At 33.7% G+C, this 17,743-nt stretch overlaps 1 protein-coding gene across 1 annotated transcript; it reads left to right on the top strand.

Moving 5' to 3' along the window:
- The first annotated feature begins 1,578 nt into the window (after positions 1-1,578).
- Positions 1,579-17,516, top strand: LOC125073431 (protein 4.1 homolog). The gene is made up of 8 exons (XM_047684256.1): positions 1,579-1,845; positions 13,002-13,123; positions 13,859-14,006; positions 14,371-14,487; positions 15,090-15,270; positions 15,397-15,549; positions 16,238-16,423; positions 16,931-17,516. Exons 2-8 carry the CDS (start codon positions 13,010-13,012, stop codon positions 17,040-17,042), a joined length of 1,011 nt encoding a protein of 336 aa, XP_047540212.1. The 5' UTR covers positions 1,579-1,845; positions 13,002-13,009; the 3' UTR covers positions 17,043-17,516.
- Positions 17,517-17,743: the final 227 nt, after the last annotated feature.

Here is a 17,743-nt window from a genome sequence, read left to right on the forward strand (position 1 = left end):
TAAATAAATCAATAGGGAAATCCTATCTAAATATTAACAGATTACATCAAGATAATCTACTATACATTTTACCACCATTGATGTACTTTATTAAACTATCTATCTAAAACACTTTGAAGATTCTTTCATAATATGATGTTTATGTTAATTATATGTTTTTTGGTGTACTATACTTAATTATTTATTATAATTAATTAATCAAACAAACTATTTCGCGTTTTTCTAATACTAATAACAAATAATATTTTAAATACTTATATTTATTGTTAAGGTGCGTGAAAAATATAAACTGTAATGTATGATGAATAAATATTATAATTAGTATATTTTTATTTTATTTATATTATAATATGTTGAAATAGCGGTAGTATGTAAAATATTTCTGAACGTCTTAATCTACGTCAGTTTGTATTCTGACATATGCACGCTCGTAAAATAGTCTTACCGGCGATATTCAGACTCTTGAAAAAGATAATACGAAGTTGCAATAATTGCTTGCAAAACCTCCTTCAAATATGTTAGATTAAATGCCGGGCTTCAGCTAGCGCGGTGATTAACACACAAATATGCTACTGACGATTACAACACACAACACCTAGTGAACTAATGATCAGCAACATGGTGTAAAATAACATAAGCTTTATATATAAAAATATGAATAATATCATTTTTGTACTGACAATTTATAAAAAAATACTAAGGAATTTCTATTTCTCATAATTTTGCACTTTCAATAAAATAAATATGTTCAAGTGGTTAAATTTAGTCAGTTTTATAATGTAGGTATATATTCGCGAAATAAATACACCTAATTCTTATTTGGTCAGAAAAAATATAAAATCGGATGTCATAAAAAAAAAAAGTTGTCATCTCCAAACATGTTACATTAGGTAACATTATTATTGATAAAAAAACATTAAATATTTTGCTTACTAACTGATTGCTTACATATTGTCTCTCAAATTTTAAGGCCTTTTCTGATCAAAGTTATTTTAAGTTATTTTTGTTGCTGATTAGAAGCCGTTAAAGTTACTTTGCCTACAAAATACATTTAGCTAACTAAACCGCTTAAATTAGCTTAGACCGTTTAAATGACAACCCAAAAACACAAGTGCGTGAATTGTTAGTCCAGCTCGCGAAGAAATTAAAGAGAGTAGTCCATTATTAGGATTATTATTAAGTATAAAAAAATATTAATATATAAAACACGCTCGAAGCGAAAAACAGCATAAAAATAAATTTTTCATATGTTATTTTAACATATGTAAAATTTAGTCTGTAGTGTGTCATCAAGTTATTTTATGGGGTAAAACTGCTCTGAAACATTAACTGCAGTAATGATAAATATTATTAATAAATAATCATAGTAAACCATAGCAATGCATGCATTAACTACATTAGGTTTGAACTTTATTAAACACGCTACATTAGTTACCTACATTAATATCATTGTACAAACGCATACGACACTTGAATATTGAATAGAATTCCATTGTAGTTCTTCAATGAATCACGAATTAACATTCCGATTTAAGATCATAAGAAAGCTGCAACAGGTAAGAGATAGTGTATATATCCATTTCGTTCTTGCATTAATAAATTTCATGAATGCGAGCTTCATACCACACGATACCAAACAGAAAACTTGTTTCTTCACAAACAGTTTCCCGCCGGCTGACGAGGCGCGTGTCGCGTCTCTACGTTTAAAAATTTTAAAAATACGTTGGTACTTCTAAAACTTTTTACAAAAAAATATAAAGTGCAGTGAAAAAAAAGTTTTTTTTTTTTTAAATTTATATTAAATTCTATATTGTTTGGTTTTAAGTGTTGGGATTAGTGGCTAAGGTTGGTTTTGACATAATAATTAAAGAAAAAAAAAAAGTTGTGTGAGAGCGGAAAGGTCGTTGCCCTTCAGGCTTACGATATTTTATAGGATCTTAGCATTTATTAATTTAAATATTTTTATAACAAAACCTTTACTTTAAATGTTTTTAAATTACATTTGGAAATATGAATGTTCAATTTGATTCCGTTTATTTAGGATACTTATTTGTTTGTGCAATACCCTCAAAGGACGAAATATTTGTTTTACAACTTTAAAGAAAAAAAATCAACAATAAATACTTAATGAATTGATGTCTTGTTAATTAAATTATGACATCTGTATTAATTATTCTTCATGAAACTGGTTATCAAAGTTTATAAAAACAATTTTTTCGTTGAATCGGGTTTTTAAGCACAGACTAAATACAAACAAATTGCGTTAATTTAACATATTAAATAAATAACGTTTATGTTGGATACATATAATACATTTTAAATGTAATTCTGTTTTAATATTAAGATATAAAGATTATAATCATATTTTTTATAACTTTTTATTTTCTTTAATCCGACTTCGGTCTACTTAATATTTGTCATGTTCTTCCGGCGGCAGACATTAGTGCAGGCCGGTACACCACTCGGTTATCATTTACTCTACCTCCAAACATTATTATTTTTTATTGATATTCCAGTTTGAGCAAGTTTAACTAATTCTTCAGAAAGTCACAAACATTGAACCAATTGGTGTTAACTTAAAGTAATGTGAGAAACTTTTGACACCGTGTTGATAACATAAATATAAATGTTGCCAGTTTATCGTTTGTAATGTTTGCAACTTTGTTTTCAAGGAATATTTCAGCTATTATTATTCAAACAAATACGTGATGCCAACAATATTACAGTAATACTTGGTTGGGCTTTATACCGATACGCCTGGGTAGGTACCAACCACTCTACTGCCTTTCTACCACCAAACAGCAATAACTACTAAGTATTTTTGTGGTTCAGTTTGAAAGGCGATTGAGTAAGTGTAACTAGGCAGAAGGGACATAACATCAGAGATTCTAGTTGGTAGAACATTGCCGATGCAAGGAATGGTTAATATTTCTTACAGCACTAATGTCTATAGGCGGTGGTGACCACTTACCATGAAGTGACCCATTTATCCATCCGCCAACCTGTGTCATAAAAAAAAACAATGCATAGTTAGCAATTTAAAAAACCTAGAAAAGTCTATGACGTCATTCAAGTTTTACAATGACGTTATATGACTTTGACAATCGTTTAATAACGATAAATAAATTTTAAAATATACATGACAAATTAAAATGAAACACTAAATACAATAATATAGATGTTAATATTCAACCGAATATCAGTTTCGAACTAAATAAAACTTGAAAAGATTAAATAACAGACTTCTTTATCGAATACCGAATTCTAAATTCAAACATTCCTTTACAATTTCCAAGATTTGAAAAAGGAAAACAAAAGATTATTTTTTTTAATTCCATCGGATTTAAAAGTGGGTCTTAGTCATACGGTTTTATGTTTCTGATACCTGAATTCTGGTTTGTGGTTGCGACGTCCTACTACCTACTTGGGTCATGACTTGAATGACCCACTTGATAAAACTCAGCCTAATTGTAAACATAGGGTTCGATATCTGTCTAAAAACGAGCGTCTAAATATGCATTTACTCAGATAAATTTAAATTCTAATATAATAATGGCCTAACGACGAGTGCAGGTTGCACGTAAATCTACTTGTGATGATGATGAGGTCATGACCAATTCAGGTCACGGCGGTCAATCTCAAAGGAGACCAGCCAATGTCGCAAGACATATTGTAGTGCACAAGTATGTGCGCACACACACACAGATGCACTCTCCCTCACTCACATAACCCAATCAGCAAATCAGACACGACAGGAAAGAATTTCGGCGCCGGATTAATGACGTAATTACGTATTTCTGAGGCACGTGTACACTCTTTTAACTCGCAGACTTTGGGCTGTTCCTAAGAATTCGCGATTACGTCGAAAAACGACAGTACACATACATAACTTTTTAGCGGGCTTACCTGTGGCTCGAACCCAGAATCTCTGGATCTGTGTCCTTATATTCAGACACTAGACTAACGAATCAATCAATGCACCTGGTACTTACCATTGATTCAACAGGGTTTTCTACTTTCAAGTGTAATTTCAGTAGTTCGGGATGGCAAAATAAAATTATGTTTAACAATGATGCTTCAATCTCTCTATATTTCTTTACAATCCCTCACAATCATCCAATTGTTCGTTATGACAGCTCAATCATTTTAAAAAAAAGAAGTATGTATATGTATTTGTGCCAGTTTTAAATAGTGTGCCAAATAAAATAGTATTAATTATAGTTTAACAAATTATTAAACAATTAATTATAACAATAATTGTACAAGTACATAATAATGTAAAATAAATAGCTTCGATTATAATCATTATATATAATAATGTGATATAACTAATTATGACATCCTATGACGTAACACCGTATTGGAGGCTAGAGCTAGTCGCTACCACACGATTAAATAGATATCTTCCAAAGATTTGGATTGTATTCAATCTTAAAGAACCGCTAAGAAAGTCAATTATTTTATTCCCTCTTTCAATTTCTTCACTTATTGTCTACACGTATTAGTCACACAGACAAATTCAATCAGAATACCTTTTGGATAACGACGAATAGATTTATACTAGGATTACAAAACAGGACTCATTAAACAATCATTGTGAATATTAACATCATTGTAAATCTGGTTATTTAAAAGAGCAACTATGCAAGTTTCCTGGCGTTTCTTCTCACTGGAGGCTGCTTTCCGAAACTATGGTAGAGTTGAAATATTGACGTTTCAAAAATGCTTTATCGTAAAAATTACGTTGATAAAATACATTAGATTTGATTTAACATTAAACTTATAACATAAATTTTCAAATAGTAGTATGGAAAATCCACGCAGCGTTTGATAACGAAATAATACTTCGTATGTAACCCATCAGATTATCGGGAGCTCTAGTGCCCCATTATTGATTTAATCTAAACGATTCCAGCTTCAGTTTGCTTTATTAGTTAATACCAAAGGTCACGCAAAGGTCAATTGAAATCTCAAGTGCTTCAGCGGATTGGATACTCGCAATCAAAAACGCCAAGCTACTAATTAAAGTCATTAACATCTATCACTAACATCACTTGATGTTGTGTTCTGTAGATTTGAGACAAGATAAATATATAGCTGGGCTGAAGCTTGCGCTCATTTTAACGAAAAGGCTTGGAGCTGCCAGCACTCTGTCTAAGAAAGGGTGGGTGGATACACATGTGGCAAAACAATTCGATTCAATTTAGTTTCCTTACGATGTTATCCGTCATGAATTAAAAGCACTTGTAAATTAAATGGCGCTTGAACCCACTAACTTCAGTTAATATTCACATCTTCTAATCTTTGGGCCATATCGACTTGTATGACTTTACACGTGTAGAATGAGGTACCACGACCTAGTCCTGTTTACTATAAATAATTGTTTACTAACTTTATAATATGAATATTTTAATTTATATATTTTCTATGGCTTCAGGGAGAAACCGCATAAGTTCCGTTTCGATGGGGTTGGACATCTGATGCGTTTGCCTCTGCATTAATTATAATATCGCCATAATTAATCTTACACAATATGTTTTAGTATCTAATATTTTATACACTGTTAGTGAATAAAATATTAGATACTAAAAGAGCCGAGAGAGTCGTTAGAACGCTTGCATAAGGTGCTACCGATGATTGCTATTCGAGCTATTATTTAAATTCATCTTATACTTATTGAATAAGCGTGGTCTAATTTGCCCCAAAACTTCTACTCTAAGAAATCTAAAAATCTAAAAAATCGGGTTTGAAGAGCTCCAACCGTATATGTTCAGAAAATTAAAGGTGATTCTTGATTTCAATTTACCAAATTGTTACAATTTTAATAAAAAAATAATTTTAGAGAGCGAAACTGGCCTGTTAGAGAGCGGTATTACGGCTAAAACGTAAAATAAATTACTCCAATTCTGACTGAACTAATATATACTATTTGATATTAATAATTTTCATTTAAAGGAGGTTTTATTATTTTGTCGCCAAATGTAGATGAGTGACTTGCAGTTTACAATGAAATTAAATAACCTAAAAAATTGCATTGGTCTAAACGCGATGTTTCGCGGGACCCGCTAGTTGGTTCATAAGTGACGGTGTTCTATTTTGACAAACATAAAAATTACACATCCATACAACAGAATTGATTTACTTTTTTTTTAAATTAGTTAAAACTAGTCTGGCAATTAAAAACAAAACTAAACAATCACAATGATCTCAAAGCACCAAAAATTTAAAAGAGATACTAAACCGTCTCATTAACGTCAAAATGAGATAAAATTTTGGAGTCTTTTCATAATACATCGTTAACTTTTAATATTCTCTCTCTAAACTCGTAAAATATTCTTTTGTTCAGCTCAACTTGTCTAAAATTAAGCAACAATGGGCTATTTTAAACCAATTAGCAAACAACTTTGTGATATTGGAGACATAAGTTACAATAACAATGGTGATCACTTAAAATAATCGCTCGGAATCCGGGTCGTGGTACCCATTCCGAGGCCTTAGGGAACACTTAGGGACCAATTGGAGTAAAAAACGGATCAAGTACTTTTTGGGTAATTTTACATTATTAATATGGTCAGTTACAAAAAAAAAATTGGAGTCCAACGAAAAAGCTCCTCATTTAAAAAAAAGATTGAAATATTCGTGTCTTACGTCAAATTACTTTTTTGTCACATTTGCTGTCGAAACACTTTGCCTTTGGAGTAATGGTGCAAAAAGCTTCATCAAAAGTATAACACCTTATATTGGTGACAGGAGGGCTGGTTCGTTTTTAGCCACGAGGATCGGAATTGCGATTCAACGGGGAAATGCTGCCAGCATTCTTGCCACCATTCCACGCGGTCAAGATTTATACAGTAACTATTTTTAATTTATATTTGTATATATTTAAGCACTTAATGTTATCAATTCTTATGTAAATAAATTTATTTTTGTTGGAGTATATCAATCTGAAACAGAAAAAAAAAACCGTAGAAGCGAATATATCGGCATAAGGCACATTCTCAAGGAGGCGATATGCCCTTATGAGTACTAAGAGCGATAACCCAATGATCCATATTACAATCAGCCCGTTTTCGTGCGCCTGAACTCTATCCGGCCGTATCCTATAATAGAGCTGACATGGTGCAGTTAATCACAACGATCACAAATCAAAGGATTGGATTCAATACCAAATACATTTTATTACAATTGACAGCTACACTCGCCTGCCTTAGAAAGCTTTTAGACATTCTTGATTTTACATCTTTTTGATTATGAAAGTAACATAATGTAAAATGTACTAACATTTATACACATACTTAATACATTTCTGCGCGATTAGCCTTAATCCTCAAGATTGCCCGATCTGAATATAATTCCGCCAAGAACAAATTTAAAATCGAGTGTATACGAAAACAAAAATCTTATTTACAGGATGTAAATATTAAGCTAAACAGAACATAATATATTACAAACAAAACCTACGCTAACTAAATCAAACAAACTCAACGGGCGATATCTCATCGAAACGATCGTAAATTCAAAAATAACGAAGTACTTCCATCAATTTTACAAACAGTTCAAATAAGACCTTTGGCAAATTCTTGGCAGGAATCTGGCAGTGAATCTCGTTTTGGCAATAAAATTGAATTGATACGTTTACTGGTTAACTTTACGATCTTTATAACAACATATTGAAATAGAATAAACGACTATGAGCCATGAACAGCTGTTGATAGAATGATTTTATTTGTAGTAGGTATTATATAATCTTTTCACCACTATACAAGGTATATAAGTACTATATAATATTAAAATACATATAAAAGTGTATACATTTACAGTAAAACCTTAATAAATGCTGTCACCTTTCCCCGCGGTCATGATTTGAACAGCAACTTTTTTTTTATTTGTTTATAGTTAAAGCCTTAACGGTCATAATTCTTATATAAATAAATATATTTACGAGAAAACGAATTTAAAAATAAAACTAAACATATTGAAATTTAAATGTACACCACCATTTCGGAATAAGAATCTTTCAAACAAAAATATAATTTTGCAAAACCATCTAAATATGACGGAGAAATATCTGTCATACTAAACATAAATAAAAAAATATTATCCTCCTACTTTACTCGAAGACTGTTAAAAACTAAATGATACAAAACAACAAGAAACATAAGCTGATTTCAAAACGGTATACCACTCAATTTTGGTCAAGATTTTGATCCGAACGCTCATTATCAGTGCGTAAAAACTTCCGTTTGAAAGTTTTTCCTTAAAAACGGCAATGCCAGTATGACTTATAATACAATAATATAGTCTCAAAATTGGTGTAATGAACTCCTTCAATGTGCCATTTATTTTACATTACATTACATTAGCAGCCCGTAAATGTCCCACTGCTGGGATAAAGGCCTCCTCTCCCTTTGAGGAGAAGGTTTGGAGCAAATTCCACCACGCTGCTCCAATGCGGGTTGGCGGAATACACATGTGGCTGAATTTCGTTGAAATTAGACACATGCAGGTTTCCTCACGATGTTTTCCTTCACCGCCGAGCACGAGATGAATTAAAAACACAAATTAAGCACCTGGAAATTTCAGTGGTGCCTGCCTGGGTTTGAACCCGAAATCATCGGTTAAGATGCACGCGTTCTAACCACTGGGCCATCTCGTGCCATTTATATCCCGTTTAAAATAAATACGGTTTAAGCGGTACGAACATATATATCATCCTTTACTTCTCGCACGCAAAGTGACTGGTAGAATTAATTCTAACTAACATTATATGTGATAATGAGTTTGTTACGCTTTCTCGTCGTACTTACTACACTGATCGTCATTACATTTAGCTTACACGTTGGTAGCTACAGATAACACCTGCCAAATAAAGTAGTAGGCATCAGGTTCTCTCTACCTCGGAAACTCCTCTAGCTTGGAGGCCCAAAAAGGTGGGCCAACCGCCGGCGTGTCACGGTAGCATGCGCAAATGATCCCGAGATGCCCCCTGCAGATAATGAGTGGGTACCGCTAGTTTTTAGTGGGTATTCCCGTGAACTGAGGCGCACCAGACGTTTTCAGCACCGGCGAGTCCCATATAAGCGTAAGACCATTTTTCCAGCGAGAAAAAATGTCTTACCGACTGATTACTTTTTAAAAAGAATAGACTTATAACTATATGAATTTTCTAATCAGAATCAACAATAAAATTAATTACTTTAAATTAATAATTTTATCATTAACAAAAACCAACTAAAATGACAAATGTTCTATTTGGAAATTGTAATGGAGCAACCAAATTTCGCGCCAAAAAGTTAACGAAAGACCCTGTGACGGGCGATCGAACGCTCTTTATTTTTTTTAATCTGAAACGCTCCAAGGTATTGATGCATTAGGCGGTATGATTAGTAATCATTTATTTTATACAGTATTTCAAACAAAGAGGTTTAAAAACTTTCACTAAATGAAACTATATAACAACTTGGTTCTCACACTAATTTGCGCTCAGCTCGACCAATAAATGCTTCGTAACCAAAATCTAGATTAAATGCTCTTTACCATTTCTCTAATAGTACGAATTCTGTGTGTGAACTATGCATGCTTTGGTTTTGGGCAAACGCCAAATCTTAAAGTGCTCAATAACAATAGCTTTACGACTAGACACTTCTGTAAACAAACAATGTTTGTTTGTTCGAACGTTATTAAATTAGTTTGTGAGAACTTCAATTATTTTCAAGGATGCTTCGATACGTAGTCAGTTCACAAAAACAGTTTTAAGTGTTGTTTATGTGAGCTGAGATCGTCCATAATCAAAAAACTGTATCTGTCGGACAAAATTTTGCAACATGTTTAACTCCATTTAGAACTTAGCATATCTAAATTAGAAACCCAGCTCTAAAATTGACAACTCTGTTACTAACAGCCTTGTATATCAAATAAGTCTAACAGAGTATCTTAACATGAACTCAAAGACAATGATTCAGATAAAGACAATTTTATAACTTTTTAATGATTTGATACATTCCAAACACTAACTAATTAATCAAAGCAAGCTTTTCCTTATGAGATACAGTGTGTTTTTAAATATATTCAATGTGTAACCTAAATATAAGGTTGCAACCCGTAAATGGCTCCTGATAAGCCTTGTATAAACCATATACAATGACAACGTATATGGTACAATTTCATGCCATATTTTTTAAAGAATAGCGATAACCAAAAGCTCGTGCAAAACTAAAAGCTTGTGCTAGCAGTGACGACGACAATATCCCCTGAGAGATTAAAAAAAAAATGATATGAAGTTTTCAAAATTCTACTTAAATAATGTTTACATTTCCGACATTTAATTCGAAGTTATTTGATTTCTTCCAGTGCTAACTAACTTGGTGCCGAGATTGCTCGTTCCTATATTCGTGGCATCAGTGCACTGCGTTTACGGTGGGACTTAACCACGATACGTTTTAGCTAGTCGTTAATAACCAATGCCAAATTTATATGCAAAAACTATTCGTCTGGAATAACTACAAAGCATTGTATCGTGTTGCAACCGAACTCGTTAATACGCAAATAACTTATATAAAGTATGCTAAAATACATATGGAGCCGAGATGACCCAGCAATAGTTAGAACACGTGCATTTTAACTAATGATAGCGGGTATAAACCACTGAATTTCTAGGTGCTTAATTTGTGTTTATAATTCATCTCGTGCTCCGCGGTAGAGTAAAATCGAGGAAACCTTAAAACGAAATTGTGATACATGTGTAATCCTCCAATCCGCATCGGAGCAGCGTGGTAATAAGCTCGAACTGTTCTCCTCGAAGGGACATTATAATATATACTTTATTATATACATATAGAAATAAAACGAAGTTAACAACATGCGGTCCCTTATGCAACTATAGAAGCTCTCAAGTTTCACTGCAAAAATTTCAACATAGTTATAATCATACAGCTTGTGTCAAACATTTGCACAAACATTGGCGCCAACTATGACCGCAGCTTCATTAGCGGGTAAGGGGAGGTTTCAGTATCCCATTTTGGAATTTCGTTATGGTCGATTGAGCAGTTACGGCGTGAAAACGTAACAAATTAACGAACTTACTTTCGTATTCATAACATTTTGTTGTTATATTTCAAGTTATGAACTTGAAGAATTAGTTTTAGTTTTTCTGTAATGCTTTTGTTGCATTATTCCGTCATATCTTAAAATATACGCTCCAGTGCACAACGACGGAAATACTCTACTTATTGGTAGGACTTTTTGCTAGCCCGTCTGGGTAGGTACCACCCGCTCATTAGATGTTATACCCCTAAAAAACAGCACCCAGTATTGTTGATTTCCGGTTTAAGGGATGAGTTAGCCAATGTAACTACAAGCAAAAGGGACATAACATCTTAGTACCCAAGGTTGGTGGCGCATTGTCAATGTAAGGAATGGTTAATATTTCTTACAGCGCTATTGTCTATGGGGGATGGTGACCATTAACATCAGGTGGCCCATTTACTCGTCCGCCTACCTATATCAGAGGAATAAGGTCTGTTGAGGCTTTCATAACATCATGAACATTAGTAATTAATAAGTATCTCATTGCACGTGACCTAATTCGAATGACATAAATTGTTGGAAACGTAAGGCCGTGTACATAAACCGCATTACACGAATCGAGTTGCACATTCTTGATATCATATGAACTGATTAGATACTTCTTGCAGACTAGCGTCTAACCAAAAATTTACCCGTTTACTAAAAAAAAATCAAAATATACTTTATTCAAGTAGTCTTTTACAAGCACTTTTGTATCCAGTAGTCAATTTATACGTCTTTTTTATTTAAAATAAACACATACTTGAGAGAGACTTAATGAGCAACCTGTCTAGTCACTCTACCAGTATACACGATCAAAATATCAGTCATTAATAATATCGTCAATGCGCCACTAAAATTAGGTAAAAGATGTTATGTCCCTTGTGCTAAGTTACCCTGTTAAACCAGATCACAACATACTAAGTATTCCTGTTTGGCGGTGGAAATTACCTTACAAGACTATACCAGTAGAAGTAGATCAAATTTAAAATATAAAATAAAGGCAACGTGATCATGTCTTCGTTGAAGCATGTCCATATCATCCGTTGACGCGTGACTTGTAAATTTCTTAGCCGTGAGCTGGGGTCAATAATCGGAAATACTTTCTTTGTAGTCTATTTTAAAATACCCATGTAGCCCTGATGGAGCTCTTTTTTAACCAATTTTTGCTCATAAAGCGCATTGGCCTATAATACTGACCCGGCTGAACACGATAGCTTAGAACTGGATAAAACAAAATTGTCGTTTGCAATATATATAATTTCATTTTTTTTAACTAGTCGTGAGCAATCATAGAAATTAATAAATTACTGAAGGATTTTTTTATGGTATATGTAGGCAGAGGGATAAATGAGCACCTGATGGTTATTGCTCACCACAACCTATTGACATGGGCGCTGTATGAAACATTAACCATTCCTTTAATGAAACAACCTTGGGAGATGATATACCATGACGTTATGATTGGTTAACACAACCAAACGAAAACAACAACAATACTAGGTATTTCTGCTCGACTTAAAAATATCGATGATTGGGTGGTAGAGTTGCATGCTCACAAAAACCTACCACCAAGTGAATTCAGTTAAAAAAGTAAATGATTTTGTCGTATAAAAGCCATCAAATCTAATATCTACCGTCGAGGTGGAAAAATATCTGCCGCTTTACTACCGTAGATATAGAAAAAAATCATGGTCTTTCCTAGATTTTTTCTTTGCAATGACTGTTTTTTTATGCAATGTTTACTTGCTAGATGGTGACAGCATGAAATTTGCACATACAAAACCGATATATTGCGATAAAAAACCCATATCACCCTACCCATGTCATAGTCTCTAACTTTATAACCTACGAGAACCGCTTACGCACACACGTGCAAATTTGTACTGGACTGGTGGCTAGTCTAGTCAGAACAATGATGTTTGTTTTTGTTTAAGTTGACATAATGCGAGAGAGCCTAAGACGGCTGGCCTCTGACGACGCAATGGCTCCACGATCGTGTTCCGGAAGGGTCAGAGTCGAGCTGCTCACTGGCGATCATATCACCATTGATGTTGCTGTAAGTACATGCCATTTTTTTTTTTTAGTTTTGTTAGGCGGACGAGCAAATGGGTCACCTAATGGTAAGTGGTCACCACATTCCATAGACAACGGCGTTGTAAGAAATATTAACCATTCCTTACATCACCAATGTGCCACCAATCTTGGGAACTAAGATGTTACAAGGGACCTTGTACCTGTACTTACACTGGCTCACTCAACCTTCAAACCGGAACACAACATACACTCATACTGAGTACTACTGTTTGGCGGTAGAATATCCGATGAGTGGTTGGTACCTACCCAGATGGGTTTGCAAAGCAAAGACGCCGTTCAATATTTCCTAATTTATTATTATTAATTAAAGCCCTAACTAACCCCATTTAACTTACATAAACCATCCCATACCTAGACTTTAAAAGACTTTATTAAGGTTCTATTAAAGACTAAAAGTTAGTAAGATAATTTGTGTTTCAAGAGAAATTATGGGTATTGTCCAATTAGCTCTTTTATATTCCATAAACTAATTTAATTTCAGATGCTTAGAGATTACTATCTATCCATTTCAAATCTTATCTAATCTTAGAAGTAGATCATTTACATTCTTAAAACATTTGAAAACATTAAATGATAAGAAATTTAAAATCAGAGTCAAATTTTTAATATTTCATACTCGAAATAATTTCAAATTTTTCAGATTTTTTTTCTTTTAGAATAAATGAAATGTACTCATTTCTATGTTTATCGATTACAGAGAAAAGCCAGCGGAGGTGATCTCCTGGATGCAATTTGTGGTGATCTAGATATACTAGAGAAAGATTACTTTGGACTACTACACGTTCACCGAAGTGATCCTCGAGTCTGGGTAGACTTGAAAAGGAGGCTCTCCAAGACCTTTAGAAGTGAGAACAATTTCATAAAACAAGATTTATTGTTTGTAAAGTAAGAGCAGTAGCTGGGTAGTCCACATTAGTGGCTGCTTAAGATTTTTTTAGTTCCATTGCAGATTGATGAATAGATCTAAAATAAATTTTGGAATCAGATGTTTTATTAAAATAATTAATTTGTTTATGAACCGTTTTGATGCAGCTTCAATGTGGTCCCAACTTACATCTTAATTTTATAAATAACTTTGATGAGTTTCATTTTGGAAAATATGCTATATATTTTAAATAAAAAGACTTATAATAAATTACTTAATAAACAAATGTGCTTAAATAATCCATTGATATATGTTATTACGTAAATGTCATATTTATGTTATAGATGAGCCATGGGAGGTGAAGATGGCGGTAAAGTTCTACCCCCCAGAACCCTCAGAGTTAAATGATGAGACATCCAGATACCAGCTCGGGCTCGCAATTAGGAGAGATCTTATAGAAGGTGGGTAATAATCTGGCACATGAGCCAACCGATACGAAGAGGTTAATGCTCCAACCACGGGAACTGAGATGGTAAAATGTATCTTGGATCTGTAACTACACTGACTCACCCGTACTTTAAACTGTAATCAATACGAATCAGTTCTATTTCATGTTTCAATAACCATTGAGTGGGTAAAACCCAAAGGGATCCCGAAAACCTTCCTAACAAGTCAATTGTGTACCAAATACAAAAAATAGTATAACATAAGTAAATCATATTCATTAATAAATAAACACATCAAATTAATTGAAATTCCTTTATTCGATAAAGAAGCATTACACTTAATGTTTGTCAAACTAAACACTACTAACAGTTCGGAAAATAAAATACCCTGAACTGAGAACCGGCGAAAGAAACTCAGCGGATATATTTTTTTCTTTTTGTAAATTTGTAATAGCAAGAGTTGACCTTTTCATTCCGAAGGTGTCCTATCAACCTTGATCTCAATAATTGTATAATAATTTTTCGCACTTTTTATGAAATGACCCGTGATTTTAATTGCGCAAATCAGTTTGCGCAAGTAAACAACTTGAGGTTGAAGTCAAATATTCTATTTCCAGGTCGTCTCAATTGTTCAACGATCACATACGCTCTGCTTGCCTCATACGTGCTCCAAGCTGAACTGGGGGACAGAGAGGGAAGGGTAAACGTCGCGTTGCTCACAGAACACCGCGCTGTTCCTCTGCAAGTAATCACACCAGATTTAGAGGATAAAGTTGATGAACTGTATAGAAAACACAAGTATGTACTGAGTACTTTTATTTTTGTTAGAGAAAAATAACATGAGCCTACGAGAACCTCATATTTATACAGAAATAAATTCTAAGTTTTAGTAACAATTAAATAATCTATTATTTCTAATTGCAGAGGTCAAACTCCAGCTCAAGCGGAGCTGAACTATCTTGAGAATGCAAAAAAACTGGCCATGTACGGAGCTGAGCTGCATAATGTGAAGGATTCAGAGGATGTGGAAATCGAACTCGCTGTCTGCGCGGCTGGAATCTCCGTGTTGAGAGATGGGTGAGACTCTATAATCATATTTATGATAACCACGTTACAGAAGTAAGACTCTTAACTCGTACTATTTAACTGAAAATAAATAAGTATCTACTTGATATTGTATTTTCTGAATTGCCATTAAAAATGATTTCATAATGTTCGAGCGCCTGATGAGTTTAAAGAGCAACACGAAGCGCACACTTACAAGTTAATTTTAAGTTAAATTTTCATGTATACCGTTTCGACGGTAATTAGCAATTTTACCGGCATTCAGTTAACACGACTTATAAGTTCTCCAAATTCGCCTGTTTTGTTTCGTCAAGCCAGTTATCCCTTTTATATACTTAAAACAAAATATTGTTATTTTTTTAAGTAGATTTTAATACGTTTTTAGTAAATTTAAACTTTAATTAATTCGTTTAACCATATTATTACTTATATTACCTATTCATGCTTAAAAAAATGATTATGGTCAGAGGTTTTTATTTAAAATTAAATTAAATTGTTGAGCTCTATTTTATGTGTCTAGTTAGATTTTGTTTATTTCATGTTATTTTAATATTTAATCATGGCTGGTGTTCTGCTTTTTTATGATTAGCGAATTATTAATACTCTATTTATTAATGTGTGCAATAATCTTCCCGTTAAAATAAGTTAATTATAAAAACAAAACGATATCATAAAAAAATAAAAAGCAAATTTTCCCTAGTTTGGTGATGAACCGGTTCCCCTGGGCGAAGATACTGAAGATCAGCTACAACAAACGCACATACACGTTGAGATTGAGATCCAGCGAGTTTGACGAGTTCGAAACTCACGTCAGCTTCAAGTTGGCTTCGACTCGCTCCAGCAAACGACTCTGGAGGTGCAGCGTTGAGCATCATATGTTCTTCAGGTATATAACTCCATTCGAACAAGCTATCAAATCAAAGAGTCCAAGTCCAGTTCCAATGTCAAATGACCAACCTTACACTACACAAATACTTTACAAATCTTACAAAGATCGCCAATTTAAATTTGAACAAACATGAGTTTTCATGTTCAATTTGTTTTTGGAATTCATCTCTTCCCTAACGATTAATTCCATGTTTTATTAATTCGAATTATGAATTTAGTCATTTGAAAGATCAACTATGCCTATGGCCTAGAGACCTCTCTTGCCGTTCCTTCCCGCTGGAGCCTTTGGAGGCCGTTTTCCGAAACGGTGGTAGACGAAATATTGACGATTTAAAAAAAGATTTCTTGTAAAGCATACTTTAATAAAATACATTTATTTTGTGCTTCGATTTACTCGGAAGTTGAGGTGTTTCGATTTATAAACATACCACCTGTCGAAAGTGGTGACCTCAAAAGATTAACACTGTGCGATGTAACCCTGGAGCTCCGCTACCCACTGCCGCAGGCGCGAGACGCCGGTGGCGGTGGAGCGCGTGTCGGGCTGGCCGCGGCTGGGCGCGCGCCGCGTGTCGTGCCGCCGCACGCTGCGCCAGCTGCGCGAGCCCGCCGCCGCCTGACCGCTCGCCGCCCCGCCGCTGACGCTTTGTTTTTCGTATCACTCGAGGCATAGTCGAGCGAAAAGTATTCGCGTAGGCGTGTAAAAACTTTAGCATACGTAATAAGCGCCTGCCGGTTGATGAGGGGCAATGATGTAAGATTACGAACATGTGGACAGCATATTCGTGAATGTGTGCAAACACTTGGAAACGAAAAATTATAAACTTTTTAAATACTATATTCAAGTAGGACTTAACGAGAATTAGACAAGATTGTTTAGACTGCCATATTATAAATAAATAAATGTAATATCAGTTCTATATAAAGGTAAAATAAAATAGTTCTGATATAATTATACGTAAAAACCGTAGGATAAACTCAGTGCTAATTTACTCTAACAAACTTATACTAATAAAAAAGTATTCAAATAGCATATTAGTCATTCGAGTCCAAAATATGCTGACTTAAAGTTTATAATTTAAAATTAATATTTGAAAAGCTTTATTATAATAAGCTTGTAAAGCCAAGTGTATTATTTTTCAAGATTTATAAAAAACTCTATATAACAAAATGTGGATTAAAAAATTAAATTATCGCTTGAAGTCAAAGTAAAACATCAAATCCGAAAAACACCAAAAATACGTTAAAAGCGACACAGATTACATAACAGTTGCTACTTCAAATTAGTTTCAGTTTAAGCCACCAGATGCCGTGTATTTAC

The sequence above is a fragment of the Vanessa atalanta genome, chromosome 24 (assembly GCF_905147765.1).
Source record: "Vanessa atalanta chromosome 24, ilVanAtal1.2, whole genome shotgun sequence".
Taxonomy (NCBI): Eukaryota; Metazoa; Arthropoda; class Insecta; order Lepidoptera; family Nymphalidae; genus Vanessa; species Vanessa atalanta.

Excerpts from the sequence above, each read along its gene's own strand:
- LOC125073431 (XM_047684256.1), top strand. The coding sequence starts at position 13,010 with ATGCGAGAGAGCCTAAGACGGCTGGCCTCTGACGACGCAATGGCTCCA. Across the intron at positions 14,007-14,370 it reads GCTCTCCAAGACCTTTAGAA|ATGAGCCATGGGAGGTGAAG; the intron begins GTGAGAACAATT and ends TTTATGTTATAG. Across the intron at positions 15,550-16,237 it reads ATCTCCGTGTTGAGAGATGG|TTTGGTGATGAACCGGTTCC; the intron begins GTGAGACTCTAT and ends AATTTTCCCTAG.